The sequence below is a fragment of the Styela clava genome, chromosome 5 (assembly GCF_964204865.1).
Source record: "Styela clava chromosome 5, kaStyClav1.hap1.2, whole genome shotgun sequence".
Lineage (NCBI taxonomy): Eukaryota > Metazoa > Chordata > Ascidiacea > Stolidobranchia > Styelidae > Styela > Styela clava.
This window is the reverse complement of record NC_135254.1, coordinates 1,471,235-1,498,213: the sequence shown is the minus strand read 5'-3', so window position 1 is coordinate 1,498,213 and position 26,979 is coordinate 1,471,235. Positions and strand designations below refer to the sequence as shown.

At 37.7% G+C, this 26,979-nt stretch overlaps 2 protein-coding genes across 6 annotated transcripts in view; one reads left to right on the top strand and one right to left on the bottom strand.

Moving 5' to 3' along the window:
• Nucleotides 1-89: 89 nt before the first annotated feature.
• LOC120344544 (E3 ubiquitin-protein ligase PPP1R11-like) lies at nt 90-7,992 on the top strand. 4 transcript variants are annotated; one of them, XM_078112721.1, is made up of 5 exons: nt 1,180-1,328; nt 2,399-2,541; nt 3,902-4,016; nt 6,464-6,616; nt 6,916-7,992. In XM_078112721.1, the coding sequence occupies exons 2-5, from the start codon at nt 2,482-2,484 to the stop codon at nt 6,957-6,959; spliced, it is 372 nt and encodes a 123-aa protein (XP_077968847.1). In that variant the 5' UTR covers nt 1,180-1,328; nt 2,399-2,481; the 3' UTR covers nt 6,960-7,992. The 4 variants fall into 4 exon arrangements, with proteins under 4 accessions (XP_077968848.1, XP_077968847.1, XP_077968846.1 ...); XM_078112722.1 differs by lacking the exon at nt 2,399-2,541 and having other exon boundaries at nt 90-1,328; XM_078112720.1 differs by lacking the exon at nt 1,180-1,328 and having other exon boundaries at nt 2,220-2,541.
• A 1,706-nt stretch (nt 7,993-9,698) lies between these two features.
• LOC120344542 (uncharacterized) overlaps nt 9,699-26,979 on the bottom strand; it is a 205,501-nt gene continuing 188,220 nt past the window's right edge. Inside the window, exons 2-5 of one of the 2 annotated variants that reach the window (XM_078112713.1) lie at nt 15,557-15,770; nt 14,733-14,911; nt 13,755-13,852; nt 9,699-12,786 (exon numbers count right to left, since the gene is read on the bottom strand). The gene's annotated coding sequence lies outside the window, so the exon portion shown is untranslated. The remainder of the gene's footprint in view (nt 12,787-13,754; nt 13,853-14,732; nt 14,912-15,556; nt 15,771-26,979) is intronic. The other variant, XM_078112714.1, reaches the window with a different exon arrangement.

The window sequence follows — 26,979 nt, the reverse complement described above, 5'->3', positions numbered from 1 at the left end:
TGAATTCTTTCTCATAATCATCACAGCAAATTTGTTACGTTTACTCATTTTATCTCTTATGAAGTTCCAGATCTAAGCTAAATTCAAAGTTTAATTTACTGGTTTATTCATTTATAAGGTTAAAAATAAGGACACACGTCAAAATTAAGATGTTTCTTAGAAATAAGGACAAAAACATGCCCTAAAACAAAGACCTTCAAAATAAGGACAAATTCTAAAAATAAGAACGTTGTGGCAGCCCTGATTATAGGTAGGCTTACCATAAGTCCCGCTTTAGGCGGGACAGTCCCGCTTTTTAGCGTTTTGTCCCGCTGTCCCGATGAGTCAGCCAAAAGTCCCGCTTTTTCTGCATAATACACAAACATGTTCTCGTTACTGTTGTTTCTGTGTAGCGCATCGCTAGCCTGCTTACTGAAGGTGAATGCGTTCGTTTCCCGCTGATTCCCATTGATGGCAGAGGTATCGCATGTAGAACCAATACTAATTAGTCTAAATTCGAATTATTTGTATGTCAATTCCTTCCTATTTTTCGAATATGAACCCGATATTTGGACAGGGATCGCATGAAATTTCGATAACAATATGGTCAATAAAGACAGTCGGGACAGCTTTAAATGTAGGCCTATGTGGTAAAATCGGAAAAAGTGAAGTTACAAAATCACAGCTAAGGGGTCGTTGTCTTTTGAGGCGTCCCGATTTGAAGTTACAAAAATATGGTAACCCTAATTATAGGTCAAGTGGAGGAAAAACTTCTGGGAAAGCTACAATACTTGAGATGGAGTGAGACCAAAATGCCGTGCTACTAAGCTTTTTTTTATATAAAGTGCAAAGTATTCATTTCCATCACCACTTTACCTACATCTGACTGAATTTTTTGCAATGCATCGCATTTTTGATGCCTTGCTTTTTCGACAAGGAAGTTGTCACATCATCCTGGTCATTTGCAAGACAGACTGTGTCTTCATTTTCACAATTATTTGTTCATTTTTATCGAATCTCTTTGTCCTTCAGCAAATATTTCGATCAGTCATCAATGAACAGGGCTAGTTTTCGAGCTGTGATGCAGGAGCGTCGTCGTCGTTAAACATCTAGTCTGAACAACACCAACCGTGACGCCCGCCACTTGGAGGTGCAACATCGCCTTTGTTTGTTTATTATACGGCGAGCTGAGTTGGACATTTAGTAGTAGTATATATTTACGCCCCAACTCATTGCAGATTTTTTTCTGCTTTGCGCAGTTTCCCTCTGTTTTGCGCTGTATTCAGTAAGTAGTAAGACCGTCGCGTATGTTTATTTTATTGTGTTCTTTGACTGTTTTTGGTGAACAGGTGGGTACTTATATTTTTTTTAACTTTCTTCTTAGTTATGCTCGTCCTCCATGTCCTCTGCATTTTGTTTGTCCGTTTGGTGTTGTTTTGCTTTATGTCAGACCGACCAAAATAAAATTGATTGATTAATCAAGTTAGATATTGTGCTTTACTAGGGTCTAGTATAGTTTAGTAGCACTAGTACTTCCGGTGGGTGTAGCATAACAAATTTGGATTATGTCATCTAAAAATTACGTCACTACGACGTCACAATCACGTCATAGAGCTTGCCAAAGAAGTATACTTACGATAGTCCAAAATGCCATCTGCGTCGATGATAACGAACTCACTAACGCCAGCGGTCTCTCTCCTATCGAGATCGTTGCACGAGAAAACCAGAGGAATAACTTGCTCAATTCCGGGTGATCGTCTGCACGTTTTGGGAGTGGAAGTGGTGACACCTCTACGGCCCATCGAATTGGGCCTCAGCCCATCAGGCTATGGACCACGGCCCATCAAGTTTTGCAAAGAGATTATTCACTTGGCTAACACAGACAGTCCCCGAACTCATAATATAACTATAATGTGAAAAATCTGAACAGAATTTTGTCCTAACCCTAACCTGGTACACATACTACAAGAGTATCCTTTTCTGTAGCTTGGTATTTTGCTTTATTTTGATATAAATGCTTATCGTAAGAAAAAAATTTGTGGCATACCGCGATTTTTTTTTTGATTCGACTATTGACAATTTTGTAAAATTTGGTAAGATAATTGTATTTTTCCTGATGGGGCCGCGGTCCATAGCTTGATGGGCCGTGGCCCAATTAAATGGGCCGTGGCCCCGGCGTCACCACCCCTGTAGCGTTTTGGACGACCATCCGTCTTCATTAGGCCACTGTGACATCGTAGTGACGTAATTTTTTGGTGACATAGTCAGGTGGGGGTTAGGAATTACAAATGCAAAAATTGTTAAGCCAGGCCAACTAGAATTGGACAAACAATGGCTGAATGGTGAACTGGTTTTACTTTACAGCTTTATGGTTATATAATTTCGCTTATATTAAGTCATTTGTACCTCATTCAAAAAGGTTTGTTTTGGGGTCATATATCCAACTGCTTTCAAAAATTTGCCTCGAATAAAGTGGAATATCTCCCGACATAAACAGCAATAATGGCAACGGTAGTGAGGACAACACAAAGCGAAGAAACATTGACCACAACAACCGCACAGGTGAAGGGGTAAAATTTTCATAATTACGGTGTACAGTACAGCTCAGTTCTTTGATTGCAAGAATAGCCCCCACATTAAAAGACAACAATGATGACAGTGAGTGCAACCCCTCATTCATGAGACAATCTGGGCCTTTATATCGCTACAATAGACCAAAAGGAAGTGCAATTCAAAACGTCACGATTTGATACCTCTGAGAAAGTGATCCGATTTACCAAAGATCGAGAGTTTTCGGCAAAGAAACACAATTTAGATCATGTGGTGGCCCACATGATTGATTTATATTATTTTTGAGACAAGCAAGACACGATCTGCGGTTGTGCCCTCGTTTCAGAGACAAACAGAGTGTTTGCTTTATTGAACCAAATGTCGAGACACCTTGAGATGGGAAAACTGTGTCCTATTCGTATACCAGCAAGATAGGGTCTTACTACTTAAACAGCGCGAAACACCGCAAAGAGCGCAAAACAGCGCAAAACAGAGGAAAACAGCGCAAAACAGAGGAAAACAGCGCGAAACAGAAGGAAACCAGCGCAAAACAGGAGACGCAGTCATTACCACCTGCCACGAAAGAACCACGGCGCCTCTCGCCATTGTTTTATGACGCTATTTCCGGTATATTTACAAGGTTATGAACCGGATTATAGGTCACCATGCGAAATTTTATCTACGGTACCTTTTTGGTGCTCCAGAAGTATGTGCACCAATATGTCGCACAACCTGAATCCGCTACACACACATACACACACACACACATACTATTTTCAGGTTGTGCACCATCTTGGTGCACATACTTCAGGAGGTCCCTTTTTACCTAACCCTAAAGCCAACCATATTCATATGGAAAATGTTCTAAATTATGGTACCCGAAATGTGTCACCAGCAAGGGCAGACCTGCCATTACAGCATTACTGGCTACATACGTTGGTTTTTGTTTTTAATTTGCTGCCGTGGTACTCCAACTCAAAACAAGGTGCCCCGAACTCATTGCAAAATTTTTTTCTGCTTCACACTGTTTCCCTATGTTTTGCGCTCTTTCCCCACTGTTTTGCGCTCTTTGCGGTGTTTCGCTGTATTCAGTAAGTAGTAAGACCGAGCAAGATATGATAAAGTCATATTATCAGCGTTCTAATTCTCGATATAAATTTGTGAGAAAGTTTTATCCTAAACTTGCAGCTTGTTAGTCCATCGTCTTGTTTCATCTTCTATTTAATCCAGGTTTTCGTGTAGTAGGCCCATCTTATTGACTTTCCTCTCCTCGGAATAAGAGTGGGGGGATGAGGGGGCTGAATTCTGAAAATTGTGGAGGTTTGAGAACCACTTGTTCTAGCACGACAGTTCAATTTTTTCTTTTCTCCAGGAGCCATCGAGCCCAAGCGTCGTTTTGAAACTTCGCAAACCTCAGTCTGACCAAAAAGTTCGATGGACAGAGGAAACGATTGACAATGAACACATGGGAAAGAAATCTTCCAAATGTAAGAAAAGTATTGCTATCTCGTCGAATATCAGAATCGGCGGTGTGGTGGATAGCGCCAAGCGGTAGAATACGCTCTCCACCACGCACCACTGATTACTCTGCGTGGGTTTGCAGGTTCGAATCCCATGCAGGGATAGTGCGTGAGGATTGCTGTACTCCTTGACGCCGTAGGGTGTTTCACATCGCCACTGGTCAGAGAAGAGAACTTATATAACATTATATCTGGCCATTATTAACACTTAGCTAGACTCATCTCTGAGCAAACAAGCAGTAACGTAGTAAAAGTGACCCGATTAAAAAACCAATGCCATTGAAGTTTAAATTCATCAAAATAATCTGATAACCAGTCTATCATAATAAAAATATGGAATTATTTTGCCCCCCATATAATTACCTATGTTTACTCGAAAAATTATGGTCACAGAAATGCAAATTTGTGCTCTTGTGATCAGTGGCGCAACCAGGCCGTTTTCAACGGGGGGTTCCGATCGGAATTTACATAGTGCAACCACGACGTAAGTCGCAACGCCACTAGGTGTTGCCCCGCTGAAACACGATAAATTGCTCGTGGTTAAAAGGGAAACGCCATCGATTAAATCTCAGCCTTTCGCTTACCTTGCACTCGTTCATTAACGGCGCTTCGGTATGTCTTGCACCGCGTGGGTAGCAAAGCGCCGTGTATTACATTCCAGCGAATTGCTAACGAAAAGCTGTTAATTATTTTCAACGTTTACCTCGCTTTGCGCCTGGTGGATAGTGAAACACGGCTTGAATAAATTCCAGTGTTTCCCTCGTGCCGCGCCTTGCTCGTTGGGTGAATTCGTCAAGACTAAAAACAAAATGCACTTCTTGCGAATGGACCTTTTCTCGACTCTAACGACAGAAAAATTCTAAACTAAACTGAAGCTCACCGGAAGGCATAATGACAATTAAAATAATTTATTTACAACTAATTTTTGGAAACACAACTAAAAACTGACAAAATTAATGCAGGGATGTCCAAATCGAATTTAAATTCAAATATCGCAAACTTTAAATACTGTTTTTTTGTGTTTATAATAATCCCGAATATGGCGCACATATCCTAGCGTCGTCGTCCATGTGTGGTTCGGCAATATATTACAGCTGATATGAAAGAATTTCGATAAACGCCGACTTGAAGAACTTATAAAACCTTTCACGATGACTGTTAGTTATTGCCGTGCCACACATGCCTGCTTTCGATTGCGATAAAAAATGAAACAATAGGGAAATGTTTTTAAATCAGAACGTGGACGGGGGCGGTAGGATGTGTACGGAGTTTTCGGTTTTCGGCCTTTCATATGTAGAAAATCTTAGGTTAATCGAAACAATATTTTTCCGAAAATAATTTTAGTATCCAGATTTTCAGAGTTTCTACTGCATTATTATAACATGAAGACGGGCGGCGTTACATTGCGTCAAGATGATGACGCACGAGAGTATTCGTCACAAGAGAGAGAGATAGCATTATGCTATTGTCGCTTTCAATTCACATCGACAGCGCGAGATTTCTACTTTTTTGAGGTAACATATCTCATTTTCGAATACAAACATATACGCGGGGATAGCGATTATTACGTAACTAACAGCAAAAAGGTATGATTGAAGTCGGGCTGTGTTAAATTACGTCGAGGTGATAAAGCACTGGAAAAAAGTAGTTTTCACCGGATTGTTATGACCGTAGAACGACGTTGTTTGAACATAGAACAATAATAAAAAAAAAAAAACGAATTTCAAACGGGGGGACACGACCCCCGTAACCCCCCCCCCCCCGCTGGTTGCGCCACTGCTTGTGATCACATTCCCATGTTTTGTGTATGCCATTGGTCGGCAACCTTTTTTAAGTGACGGACTGGTATATCCTGATCAAAATTTTGGCGAACCACCTTCATACAAATGAACTAAGCTTTAGTAAAAAGTCCACACGTTTGAAAAGTTACTTTGACAATATGTTCAAAAACAAAGGCGATGCTATGTAAGATCTTTATTTGTTTGCTGGCCATTAACAGTTTCCAAATTGAAAACCTGTTGGACAGCGACACACGTGCCAGCACACCTCAATATTTCGTTTTTGTAGTTGTCAATATTGAAAACCCGGCCTCAAATAAAAACTATGTTGTAAAAAGTAACAATGCCTGTACAGCTTCCGTAAATATATCTGAGTATTGCTAGATGTACGTTTAGCAATAACAAATGCATTTTTGCTGTTTGGGTGATGTTTTTTAGTCGTAGCGTTTGTCTTTAGATTGTAGAGGTTTCATTAGGGGTTTGTCCGTTTTTGTGTCACCTTTTTTGCGAACCGGTAGTTCCTTTCCGCGGCCGCCGCCGACCGCTGGTGTATGCCACTTGTATTTTTTCTGTGTGGGATCAGTTTTTAATAATAACTAACACTAGCTTACTGAGACTGTCAAATATTACATACAGGTTGTTGTATTTATGAAAAACCTCGAATGTTTGGGGAGGACTCGTCGTCAGATGATAATTCTAGCGATAGTGATGACAATGCTTACGAGAAGAAAACGAAGAAAGAACGAGCGCAGAAGAAACGATCGAAACAACATGATTGTAATGATCACAGTAAGTTCTAAATTATTTTGAGAAGGGAGAGCCCGCAAGGGGCTGATGTTGATACTGGTTCGTATAATCAAGATACAGATATAATTACACTGTTATGACTATACATATACTCAAACTGTGATAATGACATAACAATTGGTGGTATCTTGAACCTAAAACGGTAGAAACAAAGTGTTATCAGTCCTTGTTGGGTATGGGATATGTTAGTCAGTTTTTATAGACTATAGACTTTTAACCCACAGCATGCAACCCTTGCAATGAATGACAAATATTCAACGAGTTTCTTTTCCTTTTTACAGATCACAGCCAGCATTCTTCTGATCTGCCAGGACCACCCACATGACACAATAGTCTCATCCTTTTAACTTTTATACATATATATTTATTTTAAATAATTTGCTCAAAGCAAGGCCATATTATAGTTTGAATTCATCGCTCATAAACACTGATTGGCACTCCAGAAGTGTGTGTACTAATATGGGGGTAACTAATTTTGTTCCCAACCTAACTTTACATCAAGTTGTGCAAAAGGACTGAAACCTATGGGCATGGGGTATATTCACTTGGCTAACACAGACAGTCCTCGAACTCATAATAGAATGAAAATTGGAATAAAGTTATGGCCTAACCCTAACCCGGTACACATACTACGGGAGTACTCACTGGTTGAGGCAAGACATGGGCAGTTCATGTCATTACGATCAGTTCAAAAAGCTGTGAGAAAATGTTTTTACGTACAAATATTTCAAATTTTTTGGTTTAAGAGCAGATTGCACATTTCTAGTTTGAATCTTGTTCCACTTCACCCGGGTATTGATTTGCACATGAGAGATTTTCTTACGTTTTTCCAAATAAGAAGTTGTTCCAACCATATCATTAGATGCCGGTGGGCGCTTGTAAAAATAGGGCGATAGCATTATAACCAGGCACGAGAGTTGGTACTGCCGAAGTATGTGAACCAAGTTAGGGTTAGGCCATAATCTCGGGCACAAATACTATGGGAGTCATTTGGGAGAAAATTGGAATGAAATTATGGCCTAAACTGGTACGTTCTGTTGTCCGCCACCTCCGGTTCACATACTTCGGGAGTACCTGAGTTTTCACTGGAGCCGTAGTCTCATTTTTTACCTCCTCAAGTCTACAATATTTATTTTTATGTATTTATAATAGCGACCCCATAGGTGTTCGAAAGTCATAATACAAACCGTCTTAGGGCACTTTAGGGTCGAAAAAGTCTGCATAGTGAAAAATCTATAAGCCCCATATTCTAACAGATGACCTGTGGATACATCTTTTTTATTTTCTGATTGTCAATTGTAAAACATTCACCGTACTGATTTAATACTTGTATTTTAAGTTAAACTTGAGTTTCAAAAGAGTTGTCAATGGGATGGATGGCATGACAGCGATTTTGTATTTATCATGCCAGAGAGGGAATTTGTTAGCCAGTAAGTGGCAGAGAGAAATACAGCATCCCCCACTGACTGCGAAATTACGTAGGGTAAACAGAGATGGCTCGATTATATAACAACTTTCTGCTCATTACTTATCGATTTTAATCGGTAAGTATGTTGATAGAGATCTGTCTGTCTGTTAGATGCACGCGATATCTCACGAAAGCAAGATTGAATCTGCTCCAGATTTTGCATGTGCATTTATCATATTTAGTTATTATTTAAGTTATTAATTAATTAGTGATGGGACACAAGGTGTCACTATGGAGTAAGAGCGCTGTTTGGGGGGATCACCTAACTTTAGATCGATAAGTCTTCGGTCTCTGACCGATATTCTGTTTATATATTTCAGAATCAGGACCGGGACTGTGCGACAGACTACTAGTACAGTCACCTGGTTAAAATTTCCAAGCAAAAGTCTGCTAGTTTGTCATGAGATTGAGCCAATTTCTCCAAAGGTTTAGAACAGTCGCCCCCAAACCGAGGTCCGGAACGATTTAATATGGCTCGCTGAAGTTGAAGCGGTTCCGGTTCCAATTGGTGTCACAGCCTCTTGCAAATAAGTATCCATCCCCTTTTATTTTCGGCCCTTGTCAATCAACTTTGGGAAGCAATGTTAGAAGATCTAAGTATCATCTTAGGCGTCTCTATAGATCAATTTAAATCAAACTTCCAGAAAGAAATTTTTCGACTCCAGCTCTGGGCTCCAGAAAAATCAAATTTTTGATCCAAATACCTCGGCATATGCAAACCTCCTGTAACTGTCAATTTAGAAAGCTTTGTCAAGTTAACAATTAGAAATCTAAATTCCCGACTTGTTCCAGAACTTCCCCTTCAAAAATACAAATCAATCAACATGCATATCTACCACATTTTGCTTTAATTATTGTAAATTTGCGTCAGCACATACAGACAGAAACTTGCCAAACCTTCAGTAAAGAAAACAATAAAAGTTGCAAACACATAAAAAATCTGATAATCACAGCAAAAGATGTGGCACCTGGCAGTATTGGCTGGACACAAGTTAGAGATCCCAGGTTCAAACCTCATGTTAGCCACCCTGACAAGTGTATAAGAAACTGGGTAGGCAATATCGAATCGGGAGAATAAGTGGGGTTTTGCATTTTTCAGTGAATTTTCACTGGATTCTCGTTCAAAGCAATAACGCCTTAAAAATGGATAAAGTCAAAGTTTTGCACAAGTTTGCTAAACTCTGACAATATAGCAGAGGTCCCCAACCTTTTATGGCTTGTGACCCCCCTTCCAAAGGTTTCTAAGCCTCATGGCCCAGTGGTATTTAGAGTGTTATATTATGATTGGTAGATTCCAAATCCCATTAGTTTCAAACAATTCATGCTCAAAGTGATTAGACCCTGTGAAACAACCTTATCAAGCAACGAAACTAGGAAGTTTTCTTGTCAAGGAACAAGTAAAATCTGTTCTGCACCTTGTGACCCCTATTTAACGGCGACGGCCCCTTGTTAGGAACTGCTGCGCCAGGGTAACTACTATTGGGGCTGAGTGGTGGTCTCTTATGTGTGATTACCGCAACCAGGGAAAGCTATTTTTAACAAAAAAATTGATAACATTTTTAATTAGAAATTTAATTAGATTAGTATTTACAAACATGATTAGAAATAAATTTAGTTATAAAGAGTTATCTTGCTACAAAAACTAGGGCTATTCATTCATAATTTTTATTATATAGTATGTGTACCAGGTCAGAGTTAGGCCATAACTTTATTCCAATTTTCCTTATTTTAGTTCTATTAAGAGTCCCGGGAACTGTTTGTATTAGTCAAGTGAATATACCCCCTGCCCGTAGGTTTCAGTCCCTTTACACAACTTGATGTAAAATAGGCGAACAAAATTAGATATCTCCATATTGGTACACATACTTCTGGAACGCCCAATAATTTGTGGAAAAATGTTTCTGAACATGGCCTGATACATTCAGATTCAGAAACATTTTGGATTCGGAATTGCAAATTATGCATTGAAGAGAACGCCACCCTTTTTTCTTAACAGAATTCACTCAAAAATGAATAAAAATAAGAAAAAAAAAACAGAAAAAATTAGTTCAAAATGAAAAAACATCACCGGGCTAAGAAGTACAGTGTTAATAAAACAAGAAGAAAATGAAAAAAGTTGAATTAATTAAACATCAACCTTGACCCGGTACAGAAGCGACTTGACTGAGAAATAATTTACTCAAAGCAAGGCGTTTACACTCACTCAGAAGCAACGTAGACTCATTTTTGGTGAACTTAAAGGCAACCACTGTATTGCCAAAGCTATCTCACATCTATGATAAAGAAACATAGCGGTGAATGAGAAGTTAGTACTCAAACTAACGTTTTCATGATAAGAGTGCACACACACACGAAAAAAATAATCGTTCCGAGCCATTTTTAGAGGGTATGCTTTACCTCACCGTTTTAAATAAACAATTAAGGAAACTTGCAGATGCCAGAGTTTCATAATCAAGATTTAATTTTCCCTACGATCAGCCGAATGAAAAATTTTTCCAACATAAAGTCGGCAGTCGATTATAAATTTCACCGGCTCTGAAGCCCTGGTCTTAAATCAGGTATGAGAAAGGTGAATTACAACATTTTCCCAGATTCTGATTTTTGCAAATTACGATCATAGAAATGAAATCTGAAACAATATTCACATTAAAAAACTTTGCAGCAGTTGAAAAAGAGGTCAAGTTAACTTCAGTGTGATTCAACATCAAAAATAAGGGAGTTTGAAAATAGCAGCACTGACACCTTTATACTAGCATTAGATAATTCTGACCAGACACGCCTCAATGGTTATAATAAAAGAAATTGTACTGAAGTTTGAAAATAGCAGCACTGACACCATTACATTAGCATGAGAATATTCTGGCCAGTCACGCCTTAATAATTAATATTAAAGGAAATGGTATTAAAGCTTGAAAATAGCAGCACTGACACCATTACATTAGCATGAGAATATTCTGGCCAGTCACGCCTTAATAAGTAATATTAAAGGAAATAGTATTAAAGCTTGAAAATAGCAGCACTGACACCTTTACATTAGATTATTCTGGCCAGTCACACCTCAATGATTATTCAAAGAAATCGTACTGAAATAAACTAAACTTGATAAACAGACACAAAGTTGAAACAAAAAACTATTAAAGCAGCTAATGTGTAGAAGAGTTGTAGATTTTGATTATTAAATTTTTTCATCGATGTTAGTAATGAAGGCCAGCCTGTAGGGTGAGAGTTTGACACGATTTCATTGATGTTCGATATTTTGAAACCCTCCACTTTATGGCTCTGGAAGTAGATATTCGGAGCGCTTTGAGGCCTGAACATGCCAGAAGTTTTTGTAGTCCAAAACTCCTTTTTTTTTTAGAGTTCGTGTTGGGAGCACATCCTAAATTTTCAGAGTTTGGCAAGTTTTTTTTTCATGATATTAAACGTATTAAGAATTTTTTGCGATTTTTGTTTTATTGATATTGAAAGAAGATCATTTTGAGCCTAACGTTGTGGCCCCCCCACAATTGCTTTGTGGCCCCTTTGGGGGGTTACGGGGCCCCCACTTGGGAACCACTGCGCTTGAGTTTTACTTCTATATTTCCATGTGTATTGTCCTATTTCAACATGGTAGTCTTTAACTGTTGTTCTGTTAGTGAAGAATAGATGTCAGACAACTGTGTCTTAGGCCAGTTAAGGCCTTGTTAATCTTTATTTAATCATGCGGGCGCTTTCAAATTTTGAGGCTAATAACTATACATACATGCGAAATATTTTTTCAAGTCAGTGCGTAAATTTCTTCCTACTTCAGAGGCCTGACCAAAGTTGGTTACTTCACAATTAATGGCTTATTTCAAGCACTGTATTTATGATGCATAATCAATATTTCATTTCTACAACTGCACAATGTTAGCTCAAGCGTGACATAATTAGAAATAAAATTACTACATGGCAGCAAAAACATCTATAATGGTGGCACAGGAAGTTAGCGGCATCTTAACCATGACAAAGAAAATGGGAGGTCAATCCCTAAACCCATAGTTGGATGATATTTACTATGGCAGCATGGCATTTAAATTGGGCATCAAATTGATTTCAAGGCATTATTGAAAGCCTCAGTGTCTCCAAAGTCTCAGGGCAGTGTGTGTCTTTCCAATGAAAATAATTCTCTCCATGCCACGCTAGTAGGTGGCATGGTTTGTTTTGATGCCACTGCCTGAAACACAGGAACCATGTTACATGGCATTAGTACACTTTTGATGCCACAATTTTTATAAAACGTCATTGTTTTAAAACACAATGAGCAAAACAATGGTGGCTATTCTATGCCGTTTGGTAGGTGCCATGGCTCTCATGTAATAAAACACGGCAAGATGTGAGGTGCGGCATGACAAGTGGCATGGCACATATCTGATGCCACTGAGTAAAAAACAAGGCATCACAAAAATGCCACAGAACAGATTTACAACAACCATTTAGTGCCACAGTGGGCATCGGAATATGTCCCACATTTACTGTGATATGTCGTCATTATCGGGTTCCACATTATGAGGGGATTCCCATTTGGGACCAAAACGGCAGCGCTGGTCCTCAATTCTTGACGATTGCATTCGAACAATCAATCTTCGTCTGGGATAGTGGGTGTTAGCAGCACCGGAGCGTCGAATATGGGAGGTGACGAGCGCTGGTCATTTTACTTCGTGCTCTGAAACAAACAAAAAAAAATTGGGTCTAAATATTTATTTTGATCAGGTTCTGATAAAAAATTGTAGCCTTATAGAATAGATTTTTGGGTACTCCCGTAGTATGTGAACCAAGATGGCGAACACCGGGACGTAGTAAGTGTGCCAGGTTAGGGTTAGGCCATATTTTTATTCCAATTTTCCTTATTTTAAATCTGTATCTGATATTATGGCCTAATCCTAAACCGGTACACATACTACGTTCCCGTGTCCGCCATCTTGGTTCACACACTACAAGAGTACCATACCTATTTTTTTTTTTTGCTCAAATCAAGGTGACTTGCACTCACTCATGAGTAGAACTGGGCATTTTCGAATATCTGATGATTTCAGAATCAAATCAAACATTTTTTCGAATCTCGAATACTTGGAATACATGTAGTTGTATGTGGCTGTTATATTGTTATGGGTCCACATAACTGAAAACACGTAATCTATCACCTGGACAGTTCACACACAATAAGAAATATGTTTCATCAATAACTCACTCATATGACAGAATTGCATTTTAAAATTTGACATGAATGAAAAAACATGAGGGATTCATCTCGACCTGCGGGCGGACAAAAACAAGATGGCTGCCGTCTAAACCAATGCGTATAATTGGTACTCCCGAAGTATGTAAACCAAGATGGCGGACACTGGAACGTAGTATGTGTACCAGGTTAGGATTAGGCCTTAATTTCATAACTTGGCTAGTCCCCGAACTCGTAATAGAACTAAAATAAAGAAAACTGGAATAAAATTATGTCCTAACCCTAACCTGATACACATACTACGTTCCGATGTCCGCCATGTCGGTTCACATACTACAGGAGTACCTAATAATTTATTAATTGATTAGAAATGGTAGCCCTACTGATGAGTATAGTAGGCTCCTCTTACGTCTTTGTCAGAGTGATATTGTAAACTCTCCTCACAAAACACTCACCTGGCATCTCATGAGAGCGTTAAAAAATGTGTCATCGAGTGAATGTCTGTTTTCATTTCCTGGTATTCCACCGTTTTCCAGTCTTGGTCGAAGAGCTACTGAAAAGGAAGAATGAAAACAACGGAAAACTTTGATTTTTTTAGGGAAATTTCTCTAAGAGAGGTCACTTTTACTCGCTCGGAAATAACTGAACGAAGTTACAAGCAACCCCTGAAATGGCAAAGTGCTACTTGATTGCATAGACCAGGGGTGGGCAACCCATTTGTTCGGCACACGAGACCTTGGAATCGAGATCATTCTCCTTCGAATCAAAACTATCAAGACTCTAAATTATGTGATGAAAACTAGGTTTATTATCCGTTTATTCATTATCGTTTGTTAACAATCCGTTATTTATTATCATTTATTCAACTCTTCAATTATTTATTCAACTCTTTTTCATGACATATAGCTACAAAAAAATTTTCCCTTTAAATTCAGCCGGTTTTGGCACTGCTGCTAAGCGTTAGAAATACGCTTGTTACTGCACCTCTGATTACGCTGCCAAGATACCCTTCGAATCCCACGCTGGATTAATTATGTGCGAGAGGATTACTGGACTTCCCACCATCTTAGGGTGGTTCACGTAACGCTTCCTTCACCATCAAGTCCATGCTTCTGGAACAAATAACTGGCTAAACAATTCCATACCTGACCTGGAATGATAACCTGATGAGAATCCGTGGTTCACCATATGATTAATCCACATTATCGGCTTTCCTCTCCCTGAGATAAATTTGTAAAATCCTATTCTAAAGACTGATAGTGGTGCGTGATGCACACTTGCCTAAAACAGTTATGGACGAGCATTGTAATGATATCAGCTAAATCCGAGGCTATGTGCACTTTTTCAGAAAAAAAGGAGACTCATATTTGCTTGTTTAGGATCTAATTCAGAGTGGAAGATGTGAATATGTGTTGTATAAAAAAACACTATACCTGGTAAGGGAGCTGCAGCGCCATCTGGTTGTTGCAGATTGACGCTCCTTCGCCATTGACCCCATCGTTGACCCTTAACCCAGGAAGTCCAGAGAGACTCACCCTTTGCCCATCCATGCGTTTAGATTGCGAGTTTGCTAACATATTCATCATTGTTGAAATTTGCTGATGTTGACCGTCTAAGAGAATAAGAGAACGATGCTCAAACATTTGGACACAAAGACATAAACAAAGTAGTACGAGTGTAGCAATCTATTACAGTATACTATGTTACCCGCTGTCACGATGTCATAAAAACGAGGAAGGCAGTCATCACGATGTCATAAAAACATGTTCCCATAAATAAAAACTATAGCGGATTTTAGATGAAATATCAAATCTCACAGAAAAATTCAGGAACAAATACAAGTAATAGCATTCTAGCAAAAAATACCGGCACTGCAGTCTTCACGACTTCGACTGACCACCAGGATGTAACAAATGTGAATGCAGAACCCCAACAAGGTGCGTAAATATTAATTTCGACGACATGACCTCTCAAAATGTCATAATGAAAAACGAATCCCAGAGAGTTTTTGAAATAAATAAAATATCCGCTTAGTGAAAAATACAACCTTTAACCACTGAAAATTTCGAAACAATTAACAACTATACCAACATGAAAAAAAGAACAACATAGTAACAAAACACTGTATGATTGCCACCAGGTATATTCATAACACTGACTGTGCTTTATTTATCAACGATAGCAATGTTGTTGTGAACATGCCCACGAAAATGACTGTTTCTCAGTTTTTCAAAAAAAATAATAAAAGAATACTCACCCCCATCATTTCCAATGGGTTATCATCCCCCCATTGCCCCATTCTCTGCAGGGTGATGATTTGAGGGAGGGTCTGGGGGGTTAGGTCTTAAAAACGCAGGTAACTCATATTGGTCGTCTCTCATTTCACATCGTTGATCATCCATCCTACGACCTTGAAGTCTTGTGATAAGGTCAAAGAAATTGTCATCCTCCAGCATGTCTGGCGAGATCTTCTGAGCAGGAAAGAAATTTTTATTTGATGTGGGGGGAAGGGGGGATAAAGAATTGGCTCCTGTTACAAGCACTAAATAATTCCTTCTCATTTTCATACGAGTAATTAAAAAAATTGAGAGATTGTGTTTTTAGTTTGCCATGATCATTAGTTATGGACATTTAAATAATGCTGAGGAGACAAAGGAAATTTACTCCCAGCCTTGTTTGGGGGTCAAAAGCGTATACTGTATATCATCGCAAATAAGCCGATTTAAAACTCAAAATAAAAAGTTCCCAAGCTAAGAGTCGGTTTATACACGCATAACTCTGATCGCACTAAAGGGACAGCAGTTTGACAGTGAGAGTGAGGATGAATTTCAAATTTTGAGAAGGATTTTTTATTCAAAAGTAAAACATGAAAAATATTGGTCATTATTAGGGCTGTCCAAGCGAACCGAATATTCGAAATCGAATCGCTAAAATTTGATACATAATGTGCCTCACGACCACCTTTGCACTGCTTTTTTCACCGAGCAAGCAAAAACAATGTTTCTATCGCTTTCTTTGCTTTAAAAAAGTGTCTCCTATTGCCCGGTGACATGTAATTATCCATTTCATGCATGGTCATGAATGAAAAGTTATCGGTAACAAAGATTCAAAGATTACGCTTTTTGAGAGAACACAAGGAGAAAAAGGCAAATTTAGTGTCAGCAAAAACGACAGTTCTATAAATAGAATCGATTTGTAGCTGTTGAGTCAGTAATCATAGGAACATGGTGCAGGACTGAAACATGTTTTGGAGGTCCAATCCCTTTTTTCAATAGAATTTCTTCTAATGGCAATACTTTGATCATCCATTTATTACTATGACAAATAATTGCACTCTTGCATGTTGATGGCTGTTGTACAGCAATAATATGGTCATCAACAAATAATGTCATCAAACAAGCTCTGAATTTGTGAGTTCCCAAAATTCAATTTTAAATTTTTTGGGCTACAGTTATATCTAATAGTTGTTTATCATTTTACTGAAAATTATATAAAAAATCTCGAGTTAATAATACTAATAATAATAGGTAGCTACGGTCTTTCATTGCCCTATTGAAACTGAATCCATTAAAAGAGTCTGTGCAATTTCCAACTCTTAAAACTTGATAGTTTTCAAAACCCTAATTTTTTGACCAGTTCAAGAAGGCTTGTGATCTCCTTTTATAACTTTGGAGTTACTATGCAAAATATTAGCAATAATTTAGATATAACTGCACATAAGTTATCACAATATCGAAGAGGAAGTTTTTATTGTACAATAGAGACAAATATGGGATTGCGCAACAATATTCGATTATTCGGTTCGATTCGAGAAAAATATTCGATTCGAATCAAAAAAAGATTCGATTTTGGACAGCCCTAGTTATTATTAAGTGCAGTTTTATCTCTATTTTACGCTGAGCCAATATCAAATAGGACAACATTCGTATTATGCCATTTCCGCAATATCGAATAGACTCTTAAATATATATGGCTGAGCAGAAAAAAAGGAAAAACGATATTCCCTCCAGAAAAACACCTTCAAATTAAATACCATTTAGAATACAGAGTTTTGTGCCCAAATGTGACCACTTATTGAACATTCTCCCTCTACGAGCATTTACTATGTTTTTAACTCTTTACGAAACCAGTTTCTATTCAAAGAAAATTTGACTGGAAATTTGGAAATTCATTAAAAAGTTGAATATAAAAAACATTCAAGACTTACTCGTTTCATTCATCGGACTGTTCAGCTACTCTCAATAGGAACAGTATACCCAGGTACAGCTACTCCCAGTATATCCAGGTTACATCTCTATATGAGTTATGAATCCCAAAATGCTCTTGTAGAAACATGGCTTAATATATTATTGCCTACAGTAAGCTAAGGCTAAAATCACAAGAACACACAGATTAGTCAATATTTACAGCAATAAAAAAATGTATAGGATATGTTAAATTATACAAGAGTTATGTGGCATCATGAATATGGGGGATATGCTTCATCAACAAAAAACAGTGGTTAAAAATAGAATTGTGACATATTGGTTGCATTAGGGATCAAAAAGTATTACAGGAAAATGATGATAAATTTAATTTCACCTCATAAAACAGTTGCATAAAAATTTAAATATTTGAACATTATGAATACAATTTAAAATTACCACAGTAATTGAGGATATAAGAATTGGAACATATTGAATGGAATAGGGAGTACCATGTTAGATTGGGTATATATTGAGGATAAAAAATCATTACAGGCCGAAGATAATAAATTTGATTTTACCCCATAAAACAGTTTCATAAATCAAGAGCATAAATATTACAAAACCTACTATACAATTTAAAATGACCACGGTAATAAGAATTGATATATATATTTCGAATAGAACAGCGAGTAACATGCTAGATTATGTATATAATGGAACTCAAAAATTAATACAGGATAAAGATATGAAATTTAATTTTACCTTATTAATCAGTTACATGAAAATTACAAAGCCTACTTAATAAAAACATTTGAAGATTACAAACACACACTGAAAATATCTTGCTACAGTAATTAAGGATTTCAGTAATTTTCAGTTTAATTTGAGGTTAACCCTTTTTTTCCGCTGTATACAATCGACTTTATGTACCATTTTATAATATGTAATGACCAGTTAACCAAACGTACAAGGAACACCCCCAATATCTCTTTAAAAAGCTTATTTTCGCGTCTTCCTACTAAAACGCGCCCAAGTGACGTAGGCGAAACCGTTCGACCCTACGCGTGTAAGAAGAGAGAAATTTCAAAAATTTTTGAGAGAACGTTTCACACTCTTATCGCTTCGATGAACACGTGTTACAAAGAAACGAAATTCCAAGCGCTCTTCTGAAAGAGAGTTACGTCACCTTTGAAGAAAAACCAGACTCAGCTTCGCAAGCGAAGCGAAACGCGAAATAATCAATGATATGTGAGAGCATGTCCACGATAGTTGTCTGGAATCTTTGTTTGTTTATTATGTGCGCGAAATTGTTTCCCGCTCGTTCAAATGACTTATTTTTGAAGTAATGACAAATACTTTCGTGTATCTCTAACCTTTGAAATACCTACACAAATAAAATTCACTTAGTAGTAAAATAAAAAATTTACAAAAAAAACAAAATGTTGACAGATCAAGCACGGATCATAGTTGGATGCTCAAAATGATTTAGTTAGTGCGGAATACTTCACAAAACATGAACATAAACGTAAAATAGTCCGAAAATAACTATTATGACCAAGGATGGTAATACGAATATATAAGTTATACGGAACAAAAGAGTTAAGCACATCCAAGTGGCTGTTCTATCAAGTGAGAGTCAAAATATATAGAATAGAAAGCTTCAAAAAGAAAATCTAATTATCGCACTATTTCAGAATGAAAATGTACCGGTAAGTAGTAATATTAGTCCAATTACTTGATTTAAAGTGTAGAAATGAAATGCAGATTTGCCTGGTATTCAACAGTATTTCGTGGTTTTGGGTTAATTGGAAATAGGTTGGGTATTTGTAAAGTATCTTTGGATGCTTCATGATTGGAAACTCGTTCTGAAATTTTTCAAAATATCTTGAACAAATAGTTAATTCTATTGAGCCGGGGCCACAATTGAATTTCTTATACCGAAACGACATGATTCACACTCTATCCCTACACTTGGACAAAGTCTCACAGTTTCCTTCCTCAGAAATTACATCTTTGACTCGGACAACTCTTGACAAAAGAACTCGAGCTTTCTCGCCCTCTGAACCAATCTAGAAACAATCATCAGTTCATCATCAGTGAGGGATTCTGTAGTTGATCTTCCCAGGTTTAAGCGAGACAACTCGACATCTTCATTTTCTAAACTTGAACAAAGAGCTGATAACTGCTCAGTTGTTGGAGTGCAATGTTGTGCAGACAGAAACTTTCCTTCAGTATTTTTCAGCAACTTTGCCAGTTGTTGAAATGCTTCTGCATCCATGTTAGGATTCTCACCAATCCTCAATGAGTCCAACTTGACACCATATTCAATGACGGCTTGATTCATCTTACTTATTTTCTCTGCATTCAGGCCACAGTCATTCAGTGTGAGATTATTAGTCTTCGAATTCCCTAATAATTGAGGCAATTGTTGAAATGCTTCTGCATTCATGTTAGGATCCTTTTCAATATTCAATGAAAACAACTTGACACCATATTCAATGACGGCTTGATTCATCTTACTTATTTTCTCTGCATTCAGGCCACAGTCATTCAGTGTGAGATTATTAGTCTTTGCATTCCCTAATAATTGAGGCAATTGTTGAAATGCTTCTGCATTCATGTTAGGATCCTTTTCAATATTCAATGAAAACAACTTGACACCATATTCAATGACCGCTTGATTCATCTTGCTTATTTTCTCTGCATTCAGGCCACAGCTACTCAGTTTAAGCCTACCATGACAAACCATTCCAATTAGATAATAATAACCAAGTGGTTCAAGTGCTGGACTTTCTCTTATTACGAGGCTCCACTTAATCTTAAGGTTTCCCTTCATCACGGCTTCATTCAGGATTCGAAGATTCTCAGCATCAGAGTCACAATTGCTAAGATAGAAGTAATCCGCATAAATATTCTGCACAGAACCAAGAACATGTTGCAAGAAATAATAATTTCCAGGATGTACAAACAAGCAGAATAATTTCAAAGTATGAAGTGAAGGACTATGCTCAGCAACAGACATCACTGCATGCTGTTCTCCAGGTTGGACTGACATCAAATCCATCTTTTTTATTTGTGAGCAAACTTTCTTGATCACATCAGAACCACATTCATGTAATAAAGTCACGACTCGTCTATCTGAAATGACTATTCCTTTCAATAATTTATCCAAGTAGCCCATCAGGTATTCAGACTTGATATGCATGTTATCAGGAAGATATTTTGCTGCTTTTTCTGAAGTTGATTTGTTGAGAATAATTCCAAAAGTATGTTTTATAACGACTTCCATTCCTGATTTCTCATAATAATTCTCTATAAGCTTCTTGAATTCATCCAAATCAAGAGTACAGGCATACAGGGCAGCAAGAATCTCTCCTATACTCTGGTGTGGAAACCGTAACCTCATGTCGTCGTCACCCGCAACATACTCAACAACTCGAGTGTCAGCATCCATCTCAACAAGACCACGCATGTCAGTCATATTCAACTTTAGGGATCTAATATAGCTTGCAGTGAAAACAAATCGATTCTCTATCATTCCGTGGTAAGCCAACTTCATGAGTTCCAATAACAGACTTTCAACATTTTGTCCCTGACGAGATCCTGTAAAAAGTTTCAAAACAGAAACCATCAGATTTGTTAAAGTATCAACATCGCTTTCTTGGAAATCTTCCAAAACTCGAACCAAGTAGAAAAAAAACATCGGGTTTGAAACAAAACCTGGTGCTTTACGTCTCAAATCATCAAATATTTTTCTTGCTTCAGGACTAAATAACTTTCCAGCAAGAAGTTTCAGTGTTTCATCATCCCATCCCCCTAAGGTGAGATTCAAGGTGGCCTTGAGATCTGAAGGCAACTTCCAATAAACATTCCAATGAGTCGTTGACAAAATCTTCATTCCTGGATATATGTGGCCGGATAAAATATTAGCAAGAATAGTGTTGGTTTCCGCTAGAGTGTCCACTCCAATTCTTCCATAATTATTTGCAAAAGGCTTCAGACTTTGGTCTAACCCATCAACTACAAGCAGAATATGTTTTGAATTCAGTTTCAACCACTTTTGTCCAACACGATGGAGATGCTCAGGAAGTTTCGATCCAAGTTGTTGAACGAATAAAAGATCAAAAGCGGTTGATTTAGAATCCGCTTGTAAATTAGAAACATCCACAAAATAGACCATCTTAATTTCGTCCGAAAAATTTAAACTTTTTTCCAGCGCTGACAATGCATATTTCATTGAAAATGTTGTTTTTCCAGAGCCTGTGTCTCCTAGCAACATCACACGGTTGACTAAGTTATCATAATGAATCTTCCTGATATCCACTGATTGCAAACTACTCTGTTTGTTGGATTCCTTGAACTCGGTAACCCTGGGAAGTATAAAATCATCCATTTTTGTTTTTTCACTGGCGGATTTCAATCTAGATTCCAACATCTGCTTTGTATAATTTTTCACGACTTCAAGAAATTCTTTTTCTTCTGAAACTTCAGTTGGTAGAGTTGGTTTCACAGAAAGTTTTTTGAATGATTCCAACATTCTGTCTCCATCTTCCTGAATGATCTGCTCTTCCTCTACTTGATTTGCATCTTGAACATAAAGTCCAACCACTGCTCTTATTCTTTCTATCACTGCTGCATTGTTAGTATTCGGATACTTAGAATACCTCCATTTCCACAGTAATTTAAGTTTGCGCTCTCTTGTATATTTATAATCTTCCATGACCTCGTCTATTTCATGTGCTCCAAGAGATAATCCCTGCCCTGATCTTGCAAACTGCGCAAACTGCTCGAATTCCTTGGATGAAAATCGTTTTGCAACATCTTGAAAAACATCTTCAAGCCTTTCAATAGGAGCGGCAGCGCCTTGTTGTTCCAGCGCATAGTATTGCGTAACAAGATTTCTTATCCTTTGTACAGTTACATTCGGTTGGTTTCTATTAACCCAAAGCCAGAACAATTTGTTCTTCTGTTCTTCAACAGAGAATCTGTGGTTTTCAATGACCATAGTGACATCTTGCACACTGAGTGAGAGTCCGTTCCCAGATTGTGCGAAGGTTTTGAAATCAACAGTTGAGGCAAATTGTCTCACACATCCTCTGATTACATCTTCTAGTCGGTCACTCATGTTTCCGATAATTGGAGATACTTCTATACTATTTCTGTATTGCAAAATACTCTATTGTATTGAGAGGAACAAGAAAGAGTGAATGTTGGGTTGAGCACTTCGTTAGCTTCAACTACTAAGAGGTAATTACAACCTGAATCGCTGCAGTAGAACCAATTTACTCCTGTACTATGAAGTATGTGAACCAAGATGGCGGACACCGGAACGTGGTATACCAGGTTAGGGTTGGACCATAATTTCATTCCAAAATTAGTTCGGGGGCTAGCCAAGCGACTCCCGTATTATTTGCACCTGAAATTATGACCTAACCTGGTACACATACTGTGTTCCGGTGTCCGCCATATTGGTTCACATACTTCGGAAGTACTCTATCTGAAATCAAAACAAAAACAGCTTCGAAACTAAATCCAATATATCATCCAAAATGACAACAGATAAAATAAAAATTTCTGAAGAATGTGACATAAGCTACTATGGTTTTACTGTGATGAATTGCATTGCTATTCTAGAACAAGACAACAATTCCCACTATCGATTTTAAACAGAAGAATTTCTGAAATGTGTGCATCACTATGTCTGTATGAAACTATAGGCCTATTTAGCCCATCCTGGTTTAATTTGTCTCTTACATTTGTGCACAGACATCTGATGCAGCTGAGATGGTTTGTATGTTTGTAAAAAATGTTACATTCATGAGTCCCGAATCATGACAAACAATATTTCTGTTAACTCACATTCTCCAACCAGCTTCCTAAAGTTTGGTAAGTATTTAATCCAGAACAATTTCCTTTTACCAAAAGAAAATCACCTGCCGTTGCATAAACAAATTATGGCCCTTGTTATGAGTTCGGAGACTAGACACGTGAATCCCGTAGTATTTGTACCTAAAATTATGGCCTAACCCTAACCTGGTACACATACTTCGGGGGGTACCGCAAACTAAAACAGCATCGAAACTAAAACCAAAATATGATCCGAAATGACAAAAGATAAATAAAGCAATATTTCTGTAAATCTCACTTTCTCTAACCAACTGCTTACATTTCGTAATTATCCCAACTTTCCATTTACAAAAAAAAGCATTCGAGATCGACTGCCCACACATAAAATTCGTTGCCAATATTATGGCTCTTGTTGAAAAGGCCCTAATTATTGTGGAACACAGGTCTCAGTGCACAAGTGCTTGCACCCCAAAATTGAAACTTTAACCAAGATAGAGATTTGAACTGAGAATAACAACCAGCAGTAAAGTATTTAAAACGTTCCATTTAACTCAGCACAAGCGGCGTGGCAGTGCGGCTCATCGTGCTGAGCGTTAGGAATACGCTCGCCATCACAACTCTAATTACTCCGCGTGGATTATGCGCGAGGATTGCTGGACTCCTCGCCGCCTCCTCCCTCAGGATGAATATGTAAATCATATCCTATCCTAAAAGCACAGTTCCAGAGTTCCTTTTTTGTGCTCTGAACCACTTACGGACTAATATCACCTAACTCAGGTTCTGTAAGCACTTTCTGTCGCGATTGGCACAACCCTAAAAATATTTCTAACATCTCGCGACCCGAGCATTTGCCAAAAACTGTGCTAAAACCTAACAGACACAATACCATACAAATGTAATACAACCAAAAAAATCCTCATACAAAATTATTTCAAAATAAATTATTTGTACAGGTATATGGACAAGGAAGAACCTAGGAACCTACCGGTAAGTTTTTCCAAGAATTCTCAACCTATTCTACAACACTAAAGTGCACAAAGGTTTCCACCAAGCAAACTAACTAAGTAGAATACCACAGGTATGTGCAGGATATTCCAGTACAATCTGGTTTGGTAGCATTTGAACCTACCAAGTAGAATCAAATAAAGCACGACAGTGCAAATATGATTTTGCTTATCTTGTTCGAATCCTGTGGGAGATAACTATGTGCGGTGATCGCTGTTGTACAGTTACTATTAATGTAACAGCTGGTGAATAAATATTACATATTCCAATACCCAAGATAGACTAGCACCCAGGGACAAATTTCATAGTTGAGTTACACCTGCTTAACCAAAAAGTCATAAAAACATCAAATATACCTGACACAATACCATGCAAATAAAATAAAAAGAAATGCAAAATTAGTAAAATTAAATCAATTCCACAGTAACATGAACAACCAATTAATTATGTATTTGCAATCTCTAGTAATTCAGTTCATACACAATTCTAAGTGAATATTATTCGTGAAACAGTTCTCCCAAAAATTATTTTATCAAAATTATAAATTCAAGAATGGCAAACTTAAGATTCCTTGAAGATGATATTATTTGCTTCACAGCTTAATCAGTTGGTTTTTGGATCCCAACCTCGTTTTCAAGGGTATACAAACTACATCTTAAGAAAGACCCAAAAGGTATGCAGAATAAATCTTAAGAAATGTTACAAAAGTTACTCATATACATGGCGGCAATATTAATAGTGGGGGGTCTACAACTTAAGAAAGTTATGACATTATTTGCTTCACAGCTCAATCAGTTGGTTCCAGCCTCGTTTTCTAGCGACCCAAAAGGTACTCATATACACGCGGCAATATAAGGGGGGGTCAAAATGATAGACCGTAGGTCGGATCCGGCCAACCGAAGAGTTCCTGCTTAAATTACAACTATAGTTTTAGTGACCTCAATTGTGACATTGTGCTTTATATAAACGTTAGTTAGCCTAGCTGTTGTAAATAAATCTTTTTATTCAGTTTTTCATATTGAGTTTTAAGCCTTCGGCCCAGTAACCAAGTCTATTATCTGTAACCGGCCCACTTATCAGCCAGTATTGAATAAAATATACCAAGCACAAATTATTCTGGCCAGTCACACTTCACTGATCACTGTTCAGAGCACTATCAGCCAGTATTAAAGAAAATATACCAAGCACAAATTATTCTGGCCAGCCACAAAGATATGTTGTATTTCTCCCTAAAGAGAAAAAGACGGCTCATTCATACAGCAAACCACAGCCTCTGGTACCGGACCATGTTGGGAAAAGTTAATTCTAATTCCTTGGCACTCCCGTAGTGTGTGTACCAGGTTAGGCTTAGGGCATAATTTTATTCCGATTTTCCTTATCATAGTTCTATTATGAGTTCATGAACTGTCTGTGTTAGCCAAATGAATATACCTCCCGCCCATAGGTTTCAGTCCCATTGGCAAACAAATTAATTTGTTTCAGATGCATGGACTCCTATGTAATAATAAATAGTCCCACTGGCGCATACAGGATTTACATGTTTATCTCAGGAAAGAAGATACTTACGGTACATGCCACCAGGCATTAGGAGACATCTTAGACAAACGATAATACTGCTTACTTTGGCAGTCACATGATTGGCCGATAACTATCGGTAAAATTAGTCGATACCAACAGTTCGAAATTTGCAAAAAACAAGGCCGATATATCGATCGAGCCCTAATGAAAACTATCAAAATTAATTTAATTAGTGAAAAAAAAACTTTGATATCGTGCATCGTTATACAACAATTATTCAAAAGTAATTTTTTTATCCACAGACTCTTGTGTTTACGCGCCATTATTTTAATAGGCACATCCGACATTGAACTGAATAAAAATGGTTCAGAAATACATGTATGTGTAATCATATAGGGCAGTATACATTTGTGAAAAATTAGCAAAATTCAAGAGCCGTGCTTGACTTTCTGTGATGTAGTCCCAGACATCTGACGTTTTCACGCATCGCGCTTCCTATCGACTCGACTGCCCTGATTTCAGAGACGAGAGTGTATTTGTTTATGTTACAAAATACAGCCATAAATCCGGAGTGTGCCGTACTGCATATACCGGTAACCAGTCAGTCCTGGTACGCGACTGACAACCCCAAAATGCCCTAGAAATTAAATGTAATTGTATGTTACTATTTTTAATAAACAGTTCCCAAAGTGACTAAAAGAAAACCTAATACCTCAACTATCAGTTTATTTGCCACTATTTTGGACTTTCAAAATATCGCTATAAACAACAAGTATATTCAAACAGGTATAATAAACAGATAAAGAGATATCGGGTCTAGTGAAGTAAACGCCGTAACTGATTGAAAACGCCTAACAAAAATGTGATGTGAAATGAACATCCTAAATTCTCAAACAACACCCTACAAAAATGTGATGTGAAATTTTAATGTGAAAAGATCGAAATTACACCGGTATTGTCTTAAAACGTCGCCTTCGAAAGTGAGTCGAGTTGTCCGCTTCGCATTTGTCCCATGCGTTCAGCGTAGTGTGTTCGCACAAGACAAGCTTTTATTTTTAGAACAAAATGAAAATCTGGGTTACATTTTTGTTTGGCGTTATTTGAGCACTTACAGCGTTCATTT

Excerpts from the sequence above, each read along its gene's own strand:
- LOC120344544 (XM_078112721.1), top strand. The coding sequence starts at position 2,482 with ATGGCAACGGTAGTGAGGACAACACAAAGCGAAGAAACATTGACCACA. Across the intron at positions 2,542-3,901 it reads TGACCACAACAACCGCACAG|GAGCCATCGAGCCCAAGCGT; the intron begins GTGAAGGGGTAA and ends TCTTTTCTCCAG. Across the intron at positions 6,617-6,915 it reads ACATGATTGTAATGATCACA|ATCACAGCCAGCATTCTTCT; the intron begins GTAAGTTCTAAA and ends TCCTTTTTACAG.